Source organism: Lagopus muta, chromosome 8 (assembly GCF_023343835.1).
Source record: "Lagopus muta isolate bLagMut1 chromosome 8, bLagMut1 primary, whole genome shotgun sequence".
Taxonomy (NCBI): domain Eukaryota; kingdom Metazoa; phylum Chordata; class Aves; order Galliformes; family Phasianidae; genus Lagopus; species Lagopus muta.
Window position 1 is genome coordinate 33,005,590 of NC_064440.1, and position 16,264 is coordinate 33,021,853.

General features: G+C 43.7%; 1 protein-coding gene across 18 annotated transcripts in view; it reads right to left on the reverse strand.

The window, feature by feature from the left end:
• Nucleotides 1–16,264, reverse strand: part of IKZF2 (IKAROS family zinc finger 2) — a 109,883-nt gene that overhangs the window by 91,273 nt on the left and 2,346 nt on the right. For 5 of the 18 annotated variants that reach the window (XM_048952970.1, XM_048952971.1, XM_048952967.1 and 2 more), the window contains exons 2-3: nucleotides 15,737–15,818; nucleotides 14,917–15,021 (exon numbers count right to left, since the gene is read on the reverse strand). In XM_048952970.1, the coding sequence (XP_048808927.1) occupies nucleotides 14,917–15,021; nucleotides 15,737–15,770 (139 nt within the window). In that variant the 5' untranslated portion in view covers nucleotides 15,771–15,818. Of the gene's footprint in view, nucleotides 1–14,677; nucleotides 14,855–14,916; nucleotides 15,025–15,736; nucleotides 15,819–16,264 lie in introns of those variants that run through there. The other 13 variants (XM_048952964.1, XM_048952966.1, XM_048952968.1 and 10 more) reach the window with 5 other exon arrangements.

A 16,264-nucleotide genomic window follows, 5' to 3' on the forward strand; every position in this document is an offset into this window, starting at 1 on the left:
TCAGCAAGTATCCAGCCCTATTAAGTTCTTTGCTATGAGTGATGAGGTGCTGGAACAGCTGCCCAGAGAGGCTGTGGCTGCCCCGTCCCTGGAGGTGTTCAAGGCCAGGTTGGATGGGGCCCTGGGCAGCCTGGTCTGGTATTAAATGGGGAGGCTGGTGGCCCTGCATGTGGCAGGGGTTTGGAGATCTGTTGATCCTTCCAACCCAGGCCACTCTGTGATTCTCTTAAAGAACAGCAGAAGCTCCCGCGCTTGCTCAGCCATCACCTTCAGTGTGAGACCATGAACTACACCGGACTAGAGAATTGATACAAGCTAAAAAATGCTTTATTTCTTTTTTGTTCTTTATTTAAAAAACCAACCTGACAGAGCAAGGCACGTATTACTCTACTTAAAAATGTATACCTTAAGAATACTCATCTCTGCTAGAAGGACATGCAGGCCACTTGGCAGTCCTGACATCTTTCAACAGTCTTGTACTCATTTCCCAAAGTGACAGCCCACAAGTCCAGTGCCACTTAAGCACATACAGTTTAAAACGTGGCACACACCGGATTTTCAAGCTCCTGCTGATAGCACTGGATTGCAGTTTGCATCAGCACAGAGCTGCAGTTACACCACGCTCAGCACCAGGCCCCCTCATACCCAGTGCTGAGTGTCATTGCAAGCAGTGAATAACAATGCTCACAGAAACCAGGAGCAAGAACTTAGGAGGAAAGGCAAACTACTGCTCAGTTGTAAGCCGGCTGTCCCTTCAATGCCTGAAAATTTCATATGCAAACGTAGCCAGTGAACATTCCCCAAAACTTAGCTTTTCACTACCCAGATCTTGCCTCCATGATACAGGTCTGTTCCAATAGGGGTAGAAACCGATTTAGAAGCTCCAACTGGGAGCTGGTGATCAGGTCCCCAGTAATTTCTGATGAAGTTCTCTAGCTACACAGCGCGGGACCAGCACCTTAACTCCCATTTATCTAAAAGGCTACAATTCAATTAGTGCAGCAACTTCTCCCCTTTCCTCATAACCTCCTCTAGCCCAGCACTAGATGTAGCCACTACACGAAAGCAAAAGCATGGCTAATAAATCTTTTCTACCGAAAAGGTGGCTAGCAAACAACACAACAGAAAGAAAGTAGCATTCTCCAAGGTACGCAGACCACAGAAAATAAAAGCAAAGGGCCCAAAGCACAACACTTGCCATCAGCTTCAATTAGCAGCAACGTGGGGTTTGGGAAAACAAGGGCCTCTTCAGAGCTGCTATAGGGCAAAGATGAAATCCCAGAATTAAAAACAAAATCCCCACATGCACATTAATATTCAGAGGCAATTACCTTTCAGCTTAAAGTCAGCCAACATGCATCTTACTACAGCAGCTCTTAAAGCAATCTTGTTTACAATTGGAAATGGATTACATTGTCTCGGCTCCACCTATCCACATAATGCAGAGCAAGCTGTCAAACATAAAATTACAAAATGGTTATTGTAAGGTATCCCCCTTCAGCATGAGAATTAATTTGACCCTTTTTATTACTAAATTATTACTCCCACACAAATTTTCCATCACAGATACCTATCAGCGCTGACATTTTTACACCGGCGAGGCATTCTCAGATGAGTATTTTCTTCTTCTCCATCTCAAAGGTGTATTGAGCAGATTTGATGTCAACAGCCTCCTGCAAAGCTAGTTAAAAATCTTTAAACTTTGTACATACAATTAGATGGTGACAAAAAGCATTTGCTTTAAAAAAAAGAAATCTACACCGTTTCAGATTCTGAAACAAAATGCCTCACAAGTTGAAGAGATGTCAATGTGCATTTTTAAGAAAGACCTGCAGATATTTTTCATTACAGCTCTGGCAGGTCCTTCTGATTGTCACCAAGAGATGTGATTTGACACAATGGCCCTGATTAAGAATGTGCTTAAGTCCTATTAAAGCCAATGGGAGTTAATCATCTGTTTAAGAGCTTTGCTAAATCAGGACCAGAACAGGAGATATTTCCAAAAATCTGGGCCTAAATTGAACACACTAATTAGCTGCACACACCAATTACGTGGTTATGGATGGACCAGTTGTTTAGCATTTACAACAGCACGCTTTGTGTGGAACCATTCAGAAATAAGTTCCAATTATCACTCTGTGACAGGTCCCGCAATTAGGCAGTATAACCCATCTATACCATATTCCTCTTAGCTGAAGGAATGTGTTTTGTCTTGGAAATAAATATATCCTTCCATTACTATTTGCCCAAATTACCAAGTGGATCAAGACCTCACCCTTGTTGAACTTCACTGTATTTGCAGTGAGGCTATCTGTGCACTCAAGCTTTTCTTTTTTGTTTTCTTTAAATCACTACTCCTTGCTTACAGAGAATATTCACTCTTGCATTGCAAAATCTAACATTTGCACTCTGTGCTTTCTAACGCTTCAGCCACGTGCTTGGGAAACAAACAAATGGGCACAGGTTTGCATATTCAAGACTGCAGATATCAGCAGTGCATTTCTAGCAAATTGCTGCTCCTACAGACCAGGAGTTGATAAAATGATGACTATTTCCCTATTTGACATGAAGCGGGATTGCCAAATCTCACTTCCCTGATCATTAGCCTGGTATGCGCTGTTTCTTCTTAGCACCAAGATTTTCAGTTAAGTGGCTACAGAAGTCTCCATCAAGAGCAAAAAAAAAAAAAAGCATTCCAACTTAGAGGAGGCTGAACAGCCATGCCTCTACAAAACAGCTCAGAAATGAGAAGCTACACTGAAAACTATATTTATTAAAACAAACAAACAAAGATCTCATGGCATGTAAGGCAATCTCGCAATTTAAAACTTGACTCATGATTGTGAAAGTTTGGAGTTAGCATGCCAACTTGGTGAGCCATCTGCTCACCAACAATTTATAAATGAGACTGCTGCCAAAGCCACCCGATTACTCAGTTCTAATATTAGTGATGTAACTAAAAACACACTATCAGGATTTTTACATCCCCCCCACGGTGAACCAGGACACACACAAAAAAACTCGTAGGGAAAAAGTTGAAAAGGAAGGTAGGTGAAATATATTTATAGTCAACATTCCCTTCAGGTCTGATTATCAGGAGCATATGAGAGTCCATCCTTCAATACTGCAATTCCCTCTCAATCAACTCAAAACAAATCAGCAGATTATAAATGATGAGAAGAGGTGAATCATGTATTCTGTATTCCGTGTCTATTTCTTAGTTAGTGATTCAAGTGATGGTTTGTTAAAGCACTTAAAAAGCAGCTCAAAACAGCGCTTAGCACATTTGGACAAAAGAATATAGCGGGAAATCATGTGTGTGGGCTAACAGGTACACTGCTGATTTTAGTATTGGTGCTGATCTTACTGTTAGAAGAAGGTAGTTTGGAATAAAAACGCTATTTGCTTTAAACAGTTCCTCTCCAATTAAAATTCCAGATTACGTAGTGAAGAATTGCTGAAAATTAATCTACAGTAAATAATCCTTGGGGCAAAAGATACTGTAATGAAACTGCATGGAAAATTACTCACTCATTTTTAAAACATGAGTCACAATTCAGTTTTGTTGGCCTGACACTCCAGATGCATCTCCATGGCGAGCCGGCAGCAAATCCCAAAGCACAGGCAGTATTCCCACAGCTCGGGCACGCAGTGCTGTAACAGCAATGCCAGGCACAGCACCTCCACTCCTCATCTCCCACCCAACCAGGTCTACCTGCAGCCTGGCCTCCGCCTGCACTGTGTGCAGAGTTAGTTTCTGAGTGCCCTACAGGAGGACGGGAAGCAAGAGGGATCCTAGCAGTATTAATCAAGAGAACAATGGCAGCAATAAGCATCCTGCTTTGTTTTGGAACACCTTACTCCACCACTGCCAAAAGGAGTAGCTTTCAAATCCACGTTCTGAAATTAAATGCATCATCATTACACAATTACCGTTCTAATTAGCCTTCTCAACAACAGATCAGCTTTATTTACAATTAATTTTAGTTAATGAGTTAGTTGTAGTTTTATCTGAAGGATAATTGGGGAGAATTAATAACTGCTTAATCCACACAAAATTTTGATGTTCATATCGTGTACATAATTTTGAGAAATGCTTCTGAACCCTGGCCAACAACCACCAGCTTATTTCCACTATCTGAAAGCAGCCAAAGCTCAGCAAATGTTACCATATTACATTGCAGTACATTAGAGTGTTTACGTATATAATTAGAACTATTATTGTAAACAATGCTCATAATTATAAATTGAAATTCCACCTCCAACTCGTAAGGAAGCTTGCTCCCTTCCAGCACACCTGGCTGCAACAACTACTTCAGGTCCTCTCCTTGCTGGCCCACTGATTCACTCACTGACAGCTGCACAGGGAAGCACTGCAGAAGCCCAGAATTTACAAGGAACTCCCCACCCCATGTGCCAGGCATTCCACACCTCTCACACCTTTTTCCACATCACTGCAATGAGCCCGAGCCTCTGATGACATTTTAAGTCCAACTGCAGAGAAAGGTATGGGCTCAAAACTATTTTCAATTATTGATCTACAGATGAAATTTTTCGCTGCAGATTTCCAGCTAGCCTGGGCTTCCTCTGAGGTAAGAGGGATCTTGTGGGCCAGAGAGCAGGAAGTTTCTTGCCCTGGAAGGAGGGCTCAGATGGATTTTGCAAGAACCTCTTCCCCTAGGGCACGGGGCAGCATTGCTCCAGGCTATTTTCAAAACCAAGTCCCACCGCAGAAAGGGCTGCACTTGGGACATGAATACTTCACAGAGCATTGTTATAGATTATTTCCTGGAACACACTGGTTTGGATTTGAATACATATGTGATATATATTTACTACAGCAAAAATCTCACTGCTATCGATTTCTCTATAAATATTTAATGGTTAGCAGTCACAAGCTAAATTTAAATAACAATAGCACTAATGACATTAAAGCTTTTCATTCTTTCCAAAAGCACGAGGAAAAAAGCAAATATCTTCATACAGCATTTTAACATTTTAAGAGCAGTAAGACAGCAACCTGAAACCATGCTGCATGCTGATAGACTGAGTCATGTCTGGTCTCACAGCGAGGTGATCCCACACAAACATCTACCAAGAAGCAGGTCTTGTGAGGAGCAGACATCACAGACCCTGCCTTCCAACCTTTTTCCCCATGCAGCAGATCCTTTGACATTTAAGCAGAGCGGTGCTTGGTAGCTTGCCCTTCAGCGGAGACCAAATTCACATCTCTTCCCTTTTTCTGGATTCCTAAGAGTTGCATGACTGTAATATTTGTCAAGCCTGCACATCTCTGTTGTGTCGGACCGAAACTCCCCCGAAGTGCCTTCCCCTTGCATTCACACACATCACACGTGCACAGGCTTGTCACAAACCAAGCCTGGACACATTTGCAGATTTCTTCCCCACCAGCTGCCAGCCTCCCCTACCTGGTGCTGCCTACTTTGCCGACAGCTGACTGGTGATAGCATTTATACCCTGAGCACAGGCTGGCTTGGGATTCGTACACGAGCACATGGGATTTTGAAGAAATAAAGACCTTGTGCAACTGACAGAACACAGATTTCAGAGAATGCAAGAGTGAACTCAGACAGTTCTCACAGCCTGCAAGTGTCACGCACTACTGACCCTTGGCTACACAAATGGCACATCGTTCTTCTGAACTCAAGAGCCACCTATAATCTGACATTTTAAAGCACACACACACACACACACACACAAATGATGAACCTGACTGCCTCCCACCTATAGGAGCTGAATTCATACTAATTCCTCTAATTTATCTCCACCTCTTCAGCCTGTAATTTTGTTCACCCATTTGTATCTCTTAAACAGGCACGCTTTGTGAAGCTCTGCAAGATTTATTGCTGAAAAGGCATGATATAATGAGGAGATATTATTACATTAAATTCTATAAGAATAGATTATCCAAAGGATAACACCTAACAGTGATGGGGAGAAAGGGCTGTGTGTTCCAGCTAGAGAAAATTCTCAAACAGAGAGCATCTCCTAGCACAGATGGTTCCATGCAGCTGATGGAGGTGTACCTATCCTACCCAGGAACCATCTGTGCCAGTGCAAGGTTAAAACACCTGGTAAAGACGACCCGCTTTGGGGAGATAGAACCACTATTACATACGTTCGTGTCTACACTATGTCTATATTTGAAGAACGATGAGGATTAAGGGATGGTGTGAACACGAGGCACAGAGGTGCATTCCAAAATATTTCAGTTCATGGGAAAATGGGGGCCAGATGATGACAGACTTGGAGATGCAGGGAGAGGCCCCTCAGCAGTGCTGAGCAGGCAGTACAGGAGCCTTAACCCGCAACAGACAGAAGAGGTACGCACAGCTGCTAATGATTCACGCCTGCCACCCTTCTGAAGGCATTACCTGCACAAAGCAAAACGTACACTGCAGCATAGCAATTTCTCAGGAAATCATGAGATATGTCTAAAAGACAAAAACAGAAAAACACCACAACAAACCAAACCCCATTCTCTTTTGCCTACTCCTTCTCCCCAAACCATACAGCTAACCCAGATATGGTCTTGAACCTGCAGACTCTTTCCTGGAAGCTTTCAAACCATCCATGACTTCAAGAGAACAGTCACTCTTCCTCGGATGAATAGATCTCATTCTATAGATCTCTTCTGTGTAAAAAGACTTGCTGTTTTCATACAGAGTTGACTTCTTTCATTTTCAAATACAGGAATTCACACCATTCTGTCTGCTGCTCTCTGGACAGGAGCAAGTATTGATATTTAACTCATGCTGCTGGAGTTCAGAGAATACCCAGGTACGGTGACCAAAACCTCTCTTGGTTTGTGTTTTACAGATACACCGGTAGCTAAGAGAGCACATTTACTCACTGAATTACTCATAGAGACTAAGTTAGACACTAGGACAGTAGGTGTGAATTCTCATTGTTCGTACAAACACTCCCATGGCAAGAAGTGATCATTAAAAAAAAAAAAGTTCTATGGATTTGGGCATAACACAAGCTTCTCCAGCCAGCTTTCTGTGCCACTCACCAACTTGACTTCCATGGGCCAAAGGATCAGATACCTCCTGAGAAAAACAGGACAGCATCCCTTCTTTCTGATATAATTAGGATGTTGGGAGGAATGCAGCAGAAACACGGCTAATAAGCAGCTGAGAAGCCCTCAGCCTATTGCTGAGCACAGATATCTTTAGGATAATACTTTTTTTTTTTTTTTTTTTTTTTTTTTCTTATTCAAGTGGGAGAGAGCAAAGGGGACACATGGCAAAGTATTCCTCATCAGAAACTCAGACTTAGTAATATACGGACTTTTACAGGTAAAACATCGCCTCGGTTTTAAGCCCTCCCCAGATCTACCATAGGCTGGAGATTAAGTGTGCCCTGTCTTTCTTCCTTACATGTGAAGAAATCTCATTAAAAAAAAAAAAAAAAGTAATAGAGAGGACAGGAAGATAAGGTGGCGATTCGTTGTGCTTCACTGTGTCTTGCCTACTTTGGAAACTGCTGCAGACTTCTGCCCCCAGGACAAAGGGCTGTCAAGCAGCAGCAAGACACAGCTGGGACTTTTATCTTCATTGCATAAGGCTGTGGCAAGGAGAGTAGAGCCAAATCCTCACAGTACCTCCTCCAGCCCAGTGACGGTGAGGGAAAGAACATCAAGATTATCATTATCATTAGTCCCTTTCTCTCTGCCCTACTGCAGTAGCTATGCTCACACCCAGGACAGCCACGCAAGTGGTAGCAACACTGACTGACTTCCAGCCACCTGCAGGTGTCTCCCACAAGGGGATCTGACTGGTACCTGTGGCTTCATTGCAAAGCGTCCATAAGCACACCAGAGGAGCTCTGAGAGGTTCACGGCCTCTCTTCACACGTGAAGGCAGAGCAATTACATTTATATTGTTGCTCTGAACTAAAGAGCAAGCACAACGCACACAGCGTACCACCTCCGCACTCTACTTGGCCATACCAGAGCAGCCACCAGAGTAATGGAACATCAACCCAAAAACCAGAAAGCAGAGCCAAAAAAACAAAGGTACTGAAGAAGCAAAAGTTAGTGAAAAACCAACAACAAAACAGGAGGTTCTGGTTCACTCTAGATGACTTATCTGCATGCAAACAAGGGGGAAAAAAAAATAAATCAATCAACCCCATGCTTTACCAGGAACAGCATCACTGGTTTTCCAACACACTCCAGTGTCCTAGCTGTAACACTGATTGCAGGTGACCCTGCCAGCCAGGGAACGCTCACTGCAGGAGCTTCTGCCAATGTCACTCTGCTTCTGAGGGATTAGAGCTCTCCAGAGCCACGGGTTGACACAGCACTGCCAGCAAGAGCCCAGAATGTAGGGCTGGCTCCAGATCAAGGCCACGTTTTGCTGTGTGGTGTAAATAGGGGGCTGTTAGCATACAGACCTGGTAATGCTCAGCTGGGTGAGAAGAGTTAAAAAATTACAGCTGCTCTAATGCCATCATACCAAAATAAGGTGCTTTAGGACTACCACAGCATCTCCTGTGTGAGACAGGAAATAAGCTACCCTGGTATTAAAGTACTGCTGTACATGTATGATCGTGGGGCTGTAGGAATTAAATGCTCAAGAAAACCTTAGCAACTTTTCCCAAAGTCCAACACATGCCATCCAAATCCAAGTGATATGTGGTCTCTGTGATTAGGGGGGAAAAAAAGCAACACAAAAACATGAAAGGACTCCCTTACAACAACAAGAATTGGGGAAGAAAACCTGGCCTCCTGTCACCTAGCTCCGAGCCACGTCTGCCAAGCTTCACTGCTTTTCAGCAGTAACCACAGCTGTGCTTCCTTCCATTGAGATGCAGCACACTGCTGCTGGGACTCCAAACAAGTCCATGCACGTAGGCAGGGGACAACATGCCACAGTATGGGCACAGCACCACGGGCTGGTAACAGGCCTCATCACAATTGAGAGCAGCAGCAATGTGTTCTCCTAAATCTTCTGCAGAGGTGCCTCAAGGCAGACCTCCCGTAAGGAGTTTCATTCACCACAGCATACTGAAGTAAAAGCAGAAGACGGTTGTCTTTTCCTCTTGGCTAGAATTAACATCACTCCAAGACTCCCTTTTTGCAGTGCTTGCCCTCACTAAAGCACAGGGACAACACAGGCAGCTGCCTTTCCACTAAGAAAGCCCAGCCCTGCAAACACACATTTGGCTGGAGAATGAGGAGAGCCAATGGCCCACAGGAAAATAGGAAAAAAAAGGTTTAAAATCTGATTACTGGAGAGAAAACACTCCTCAATTTCAGTATAAGCAGGACCTTCACGAAGATCTGGAAAAAGAAAGACAGAACACTCTGTAAGTGGTATCCAGCACTACAGCTGCTGTCACAGGGCTGCTTCAAGGAAGACAAGGATTGCTCTTTTTGTTGGCGTGTCTGAAAAGGAACCAAAATTCCATAAGCAAATACTGAAAACATGCTGACTCCACAGCTACCAAGAGCAATGAGTGTTGTAACAGGGTGTGTACCAAGGAAAGTTAACTGAACCTGACAGTCCCAGAAAATAAGAGAAGCTCCCTAAGAAAGGTGTGTGCTGCAACAAAGCTCTGGCAGGTGACCTCTCAAGAGACTTCCATCAGAATGAATAAAACCTATTTAATGAGATTAACTGATCGGTTCACTCCACCCTCATTATAACACTCACCAAAAGGGAGGAATGTTTTTACAACCAAGTACCTGATTCCATTGGGAATGCCTGAGACACACTGACATCAGATACAAAAAAAAATAATACAATAACCACACTGTTGCTGTAACTACTTAGTGTTCATCTACATGCAACTTGTATCAGGGGAACTGTTTCAAGATTGTAACCATCCCAATGTGAAGGATCTGATGTGATGTGGATTAACAGAAAAGCAAGAGGCATCCCAGCAAATATATATATATATATATATTTTTTAATTAAATCTGTACAAAAACTCTGCAGAACTTCAACTGCTTATGTGTGGATAAAATTTGAAGTCTGGTCGTCACCTCATCTTTCTTCCCCCTCCTTAAGCTTCAAAAAAAGCAATTCTCAGTGTATCTGAGGTTAAAAGATTAAATTAAAGAAAACTCTCCTGCAAGCATTAAAGTCGCTCGCTTCTTCCATTTCTCTGCCACCCTGAGTTCATCTCTTACACCTAAGCTCACCGCCCTGTGACCTGTGAAATGATTGGTACATCTGTATTTAGGCAGCACCATGAAATTCCACAGCTGAGCTCTCTAAACATCGCACTGACAAGGTAGGGAAGCCAGATGAGAAGGGCTGCAGGACTTCAGTAGACTGACAGAAGTCCACATCCCAGCACTGAGGCAAAGATATCCGAGATGCTCTGCCTATCCTACTCCTTAAACTTGGGGGAAAAGAGACCCCTCAGCATCACAAGGTAATCCAGTCCAAGTTTTCAGCACCATATGCAGTGTTTCACACTTTGCAGATATTTGGAAGAACTGGAGACCTGAATCTGCACTTATGAGCGCCACAGCCAGGCTGCCAGAATTCTTCATGCACCAGTGCATGTGTCAGGGAGTAACTGCTGCAAAGCACCAACATGTTTCTCCCTGCAGCCCAGTCCAGCCAGCCCCAACCACCACAACTAAAGAAAAGCCTCAAGCAGAGGCTCAGCCTCAGTCACCTCATGCACAGAAAAAGCACATATTGAGCCAAAAAGAAATCCAAAATCAAGTCCAGCCTTACTTGCCTCGGCCACAGATTCTGGAGATGGCAAGGCTTGTTCGGTGCCTAGCTGAGGCATGAAGCAATCTCTGATCTTATGCAGTTTCATTCCCAAAGACAGACATCCAAGTTAGGTTTCTTTATACATGCAGATACGTACCACCACTGTGTCAGCACCGCAAAACATTCCACTCACAGCAGCTCGTATGGCAGCGAGCAATTGAAAAATGAAAGTAATCAAGGAAGACTGAGGATTCTGAAGCTACAAAGTCAGAAGAGTGTCACTGTCAGTCCAGCAGCCTACCAAATTGCCAGGAATATGCTATTGGCCACTTCTTAGCATAACCTTGCCTGAGTCCTCTTACCAGACTCGGACCTTAAATACAGTTACAGAAATCACTGACACTTGACACGGCTGTCCCAACAGTGCAATCATTCCCCACCATGAAGTAAATGGAATCACCTCATTACTTTTCTCAACTGAGTCAGCCAAAGTATTTTCTTAATAAATTATCTCATAACTTGCCAATGCTTCTGAACTATTATAAACACATCTTGAAAGCGTACCACAATTTTAATCAGTTTCAAACATCAGATGTGGGGTTTGATACTTAAGATTGTTCTGACTCCATTTCGTTTAAGGGCTCCTTTTGTCTATGAAAGCAGAGATAAGAAAGTTATCTAGGACATTCGCTGTAAAGTCTCTCATTTAAGAGCAAGTCTCCTCTGTCACTGACTGCTGTTACTTCCCATAGGACACCAGGCAAGCGGTCGTAGAGAAGCAGCCTTCACCCCACACACAGTGACCACTTGGTATCAGGACAACCAACGTGTGCCCATGCAGCCTCGAAGGGGGGATGCTCTTCTAAGCCTGTGTTAATCTCCAGGGGAAAAAAAATACCTAATAACTACAGAAAGAACTTAGCGTGGTATTTTGAGGAGGTGGCTGGAAATTATTTCTTTTAGGAGCTTCTTTTATAACGATTCCCCATCAGCTTTTAAATTAGCATGCCGGTTCCTATTCTGAGTTTCCACATCACCTGCAACCTGGTCCTGTTGGCTTCAGTGAGCGCTAAATTGACTCCCCTGAACTCTGCAGGGTCCAGAAAATGGCTTCAGGCCACACAGCAAACCGTTCAGCACCAACACGGAGTTAATAGAGCAGGCCTTAGATACCCATCGCCAAGCATCACCCATCAAAAGCGTTCCCCCACAGAAGCTCTAAACAAAATCCAGACCTCCAGATCTGAGGCTATATAAACAGATAATCCCTAATCAGCAGGCAAGGCACTTATTTGTCTTTTGCCGTAGAAGAAAGCCAGATGATCTATCAACCTATTCACTTTGACTATTTACACGTATTTTAAATCTTTGCTTACATAAAACTACAATGAAGTATTTTAGAGCAGAGCATCTGCCAACATACATACAGTATTCTGCTGAAGGCAGATGCGTACCGTAAGGTGCATGTAAGATCATTAGTTAGCTATGACAGGTGATTTGCTGTGATTTATCTTTCAGGATCACCTCATTCACAAGGAAAATGGAGCGTCGGCCCCATCTATAACCTATACATGCAGTCTAGATACTTGAAAATGATAATAGGTTAGAGAATGCAGCAGACAACTCTCCAACACGAGCCAAAATACTTAACCTGAAACCTTTTGGAACAGAACCCAAAAGCATCAGTAGCCCAGCCAGAACTCCTACTAACATGGAATTGCCAGGGGCTAATGAACACAAAACTCTTTACCTAACGCATAATTTTACTGTTGCTGGGAGAGCACTGCTCAGTCGTTTCGGTACAGATCCAAGAAATTTGCTTCTTATGGTTTTGTCTCTGTTTGAGGCAGACACAAATTAAAGCTAAATTAAGAGCTGTGGCTCAAAATGAGTCAACGGAACACAGGAACAAAGGTCAGAATGCAGCTCTCTACCCTGCAGGTGCATATCCTGGGCACACGGCGAAACGGGGCCATCCGCTCCCTTGGGACAGCTGGCAACAGAGCCAGGACTGAAACATGTCAGGCTGGAGCTGAGCGGATAGGGATCAATCAGCAAACCTTACCCAGGTGGAACGGTGTGCCCCGGGTTTCACTATAGCAGCAGGCCAGCAGCAAAGCAGCAACCCTGCTAGAAATTAAACCGTGCTCAACACTACATTTCCTCTGCTTACAGCACATTGCTACTTCATGGGCCTCCTCACAGCACCGCAGCAGGATGGACAGTGGCTCAGTCCAGCAACAGCAGCTGAACTTGCACGTCGTATTACCACCAGCCATTCCACCTCACCTTCCCACATCTAAACAGGCTTCTGGCTCCCCACGCATCAGGCTGAAAGCTCTGAAGTACAGCTTGCTGATTCAGTCTAGGCAAGCTAGCTTCAAGACTGGACCAAAAAACTTTAGTGAACCATCTTAGCAGCTGCCACAAAAGCCAACAACCCGTAACCAAAACCTTCCATGCTTAAGACAAACTGCCTCCCTCCAAAGAATAAGAGACAACAAGTTGCAGAAGCTCTAGCTACGCATGGCTTAAGAACCCCAGATAGAGCCCCTCGTTTCTCCAGCAGCAGCGCGTGCTTAACGCAAAGCCAGCAGGGATGAAAGCAATTGAGACACCTGTGAGATACCACAAAACACATTTGAAAGAAAGATCATCATGTGTGTTGCACAAACTAACAACGCTTAAAAATTGCTCAAACGTTAACAGGACGAACGTGAGAATATTGAATATGTTCAAGTACTTTTGCATGACTTCATCCTGGACCTTTTTATTCCCTAATTTGACTTCGGTTTTTAGTCTAGATTATAAAGAAGATTTAAAACAGGGAGCATTTTTCCCCTTCCAATGAAGCCTTCCCATTAATAAAAAGGAAACAAAGAAAATGAAGAAAGTGAGTAGTAAAACTTTTACAACATAATAAAATATATCAGAATCCCATTGCAACAGCATTGGAATTGTCTGAAGATGCTGAATTATGATAGGTTGTCATATAAAGTTCAGTCCAGAGTATTAGCAATCATACTCTCCAGCAACATGCATATAATTGGGAGATCTTCGTAATAACCCTCAGTTTTAAAGGCTCGTAAAAACTGTGCTTTACTCATAATTTGCAAGACGAAAGAAGAAATTCTTAAAGGCAAGGAACGTCTTTCTCTCAACAAGGAAGAGTCAGAAGGCAATACACCACGTCCTTAAAGCAGGCAACCCTAAATACTCGCTTTCTCTATAGTGATTTTTGGTGAAAATACTATACAGTCAGTTTAAAAAGATACACAAGATACATCCATCTCTATAGCATACACCCTAGACAGAAAATTAGTATCACGCAGCACAGAGAGGAACCCTCTGAAAGTATGTTGTAAGCAGCACCTGCCACGTTCTATTTTAATGCAAGTACTGAGGGACTCTAAGGTAAAGACCTCAATGCAACCTTGTAACTCAAAGTAAACACACAAAAAGGAAAAGATGCTAGTTCTATGAATCCTGTATCAAATAGATTTATTCACCTGCGTACTACCATGTGAAAAGCAACTGTAAACATCCTGTGAGCACTGGACGCTCTCAGTATCCCAAATCTCTTCACATTTTCTCTGTTTCCTCCTCGACACTCTCAATCAAGATGCTCTCACTGCGTTAGCGAGTCAACCGCAGAGTGCCATAAACTCCCCATTATCCCAGCCATCTCTGGAGTCGCCAAAGCAAAGCTCAGGTAATGAATAGGATGCTGAAAGTTCTGAATGGTAACAGTAAAATACAACCTGCCCTCAAACCCAGATATTTCAACTTGATACTTATGCCAGAGTAAAGCCTTTTCGTAAATAAGAAGTGTTTGTTTTCAAATAAAGTCGCTTCAAGCTGCTTCTGGAAGCACAGTAAACAGTAAAAATAACGCAACAACAATTTCCATTTGGATTGCAAAACCCGATGAAACAAAACAAAACCAGCGCACGTCGAACTCAGAGTTTTCCTACCTGGAACAGGTAAGGACCAGCTCTCAAATGCCACTTGGGGATAGTTCAGACTGGTAATCCCGTTCATGGCTAGATGAGACACCAGCACGAACGAGAAAACAGAACAAGCAGTCTTCCCTGTTCCTTCTCTTCTTTTACTGGCAAAGCTCACAGAAGCAGGTAAGACCAGGAAAGCGAGCCGAGGACCCCGACTAACCCAAAAACGCTGCCAGAGAGAAACACGTTTAAAAGAGACTTACTGCTTGCCACGTGACTTGGTGAGGTATGCTGCCCATTGGGTGTACTTGAGGTGAGGTCAATAGCCATGCTGGAGTGCTCCCTTTCGGGTGAAAGCTCATTGTCACCTGCTTTCACAAAATAAGTCGCCCGTAAGTTTCCATCCCAGCAAAGCAACCCGATGATTAACAACTATGCCTTGCCAGCTCCCTGCACCCCTGTTTGCCTTCCCTTTGCTAGGGGAGCCTTCCAAAGCCTGTGAACACCGGATTCTCAGTGGCCAGAAAGAAATACTTGACGGACTGATTTTAAGAGCTCCCTCAAACCTCCCATCACCAGTCTTTCGCAGACAGCCTTAACAAAAATCCTGGTCCAACTGCTTTGTTTCCTCAGAAATTAGTACTACTTCTCCATTTGCAAACACTGAGGATAGCAGGAGACTGAATTCCTACTTTGTAGGACAGACCTTCCCCCCCTGGAGCCTTTGGTCAGCTGACAGTTAAACAATGCTCTCAAAAATAAGACATTTTGCCCTAACACAGAAAGCAGGAGAAACGCACAGCAAAAAGCAAGGAAAGTTGCTGGTTCTGAAAATGAGTGCTCTCTCTCACAAAGTTCATTCATCCTCAGCAAATACTTGAACTGCGAGGTGCTCACTCACGCACCCATACCCACACGTCTTTCAGTCACACACAAAGCTTATGTTCAAATGCCATTAATTCAGTGGCATCTGACAGCAAAGACCATACAGAAGGAAGCTAAAGTTTCAGGCACCCGCATTACAGAAAGATAGCGGGGAAAGAAGAAAGTACTATAGAATAATCAAATAAAACGACTACTTACATGTTATATATCCATCAGCAGCCTCTGCTTCCATAGTCAAAGTGCAGTGCTGCAAGGCAGAAAAGTACACCCTCAAAGACACCTGTCAGTATCAACCATTAAACGATTAAACTTACTTAGAGCCCTGAGTAGTTATACCCATTTTGCTGCTGTTGCAACCATTGCCTACAGAAACACAAGCGTAGTGCATGCGCTCGCTTGCAAATCACCGAGCCCTCCCTGCAAACGATCTGAGAAATCCTGCTGACCCTTGGGCAGGCTGTGCTGGGATCTTCTCGGTCTGACCAAAACCTTCACTGTTCCCCACTCGCCGTTTTTACCCGATTTTAGCTTCCCCACTCCGAGTTTCCACTTGTCTCTTTGAAGCAGGGACTGTAACGCTTTACGAATTATCAGCTCTCTCAGCCAGAACAGACCTGCAGGAGTTGGCACTATTAACAATCGCTCTTTTCTCACCTACTCCAGGAGACTCGGCTCTGCCCTAACCAAAACAAACCCCTCGGTGCCCCTTACAGACCGCTGCCACCA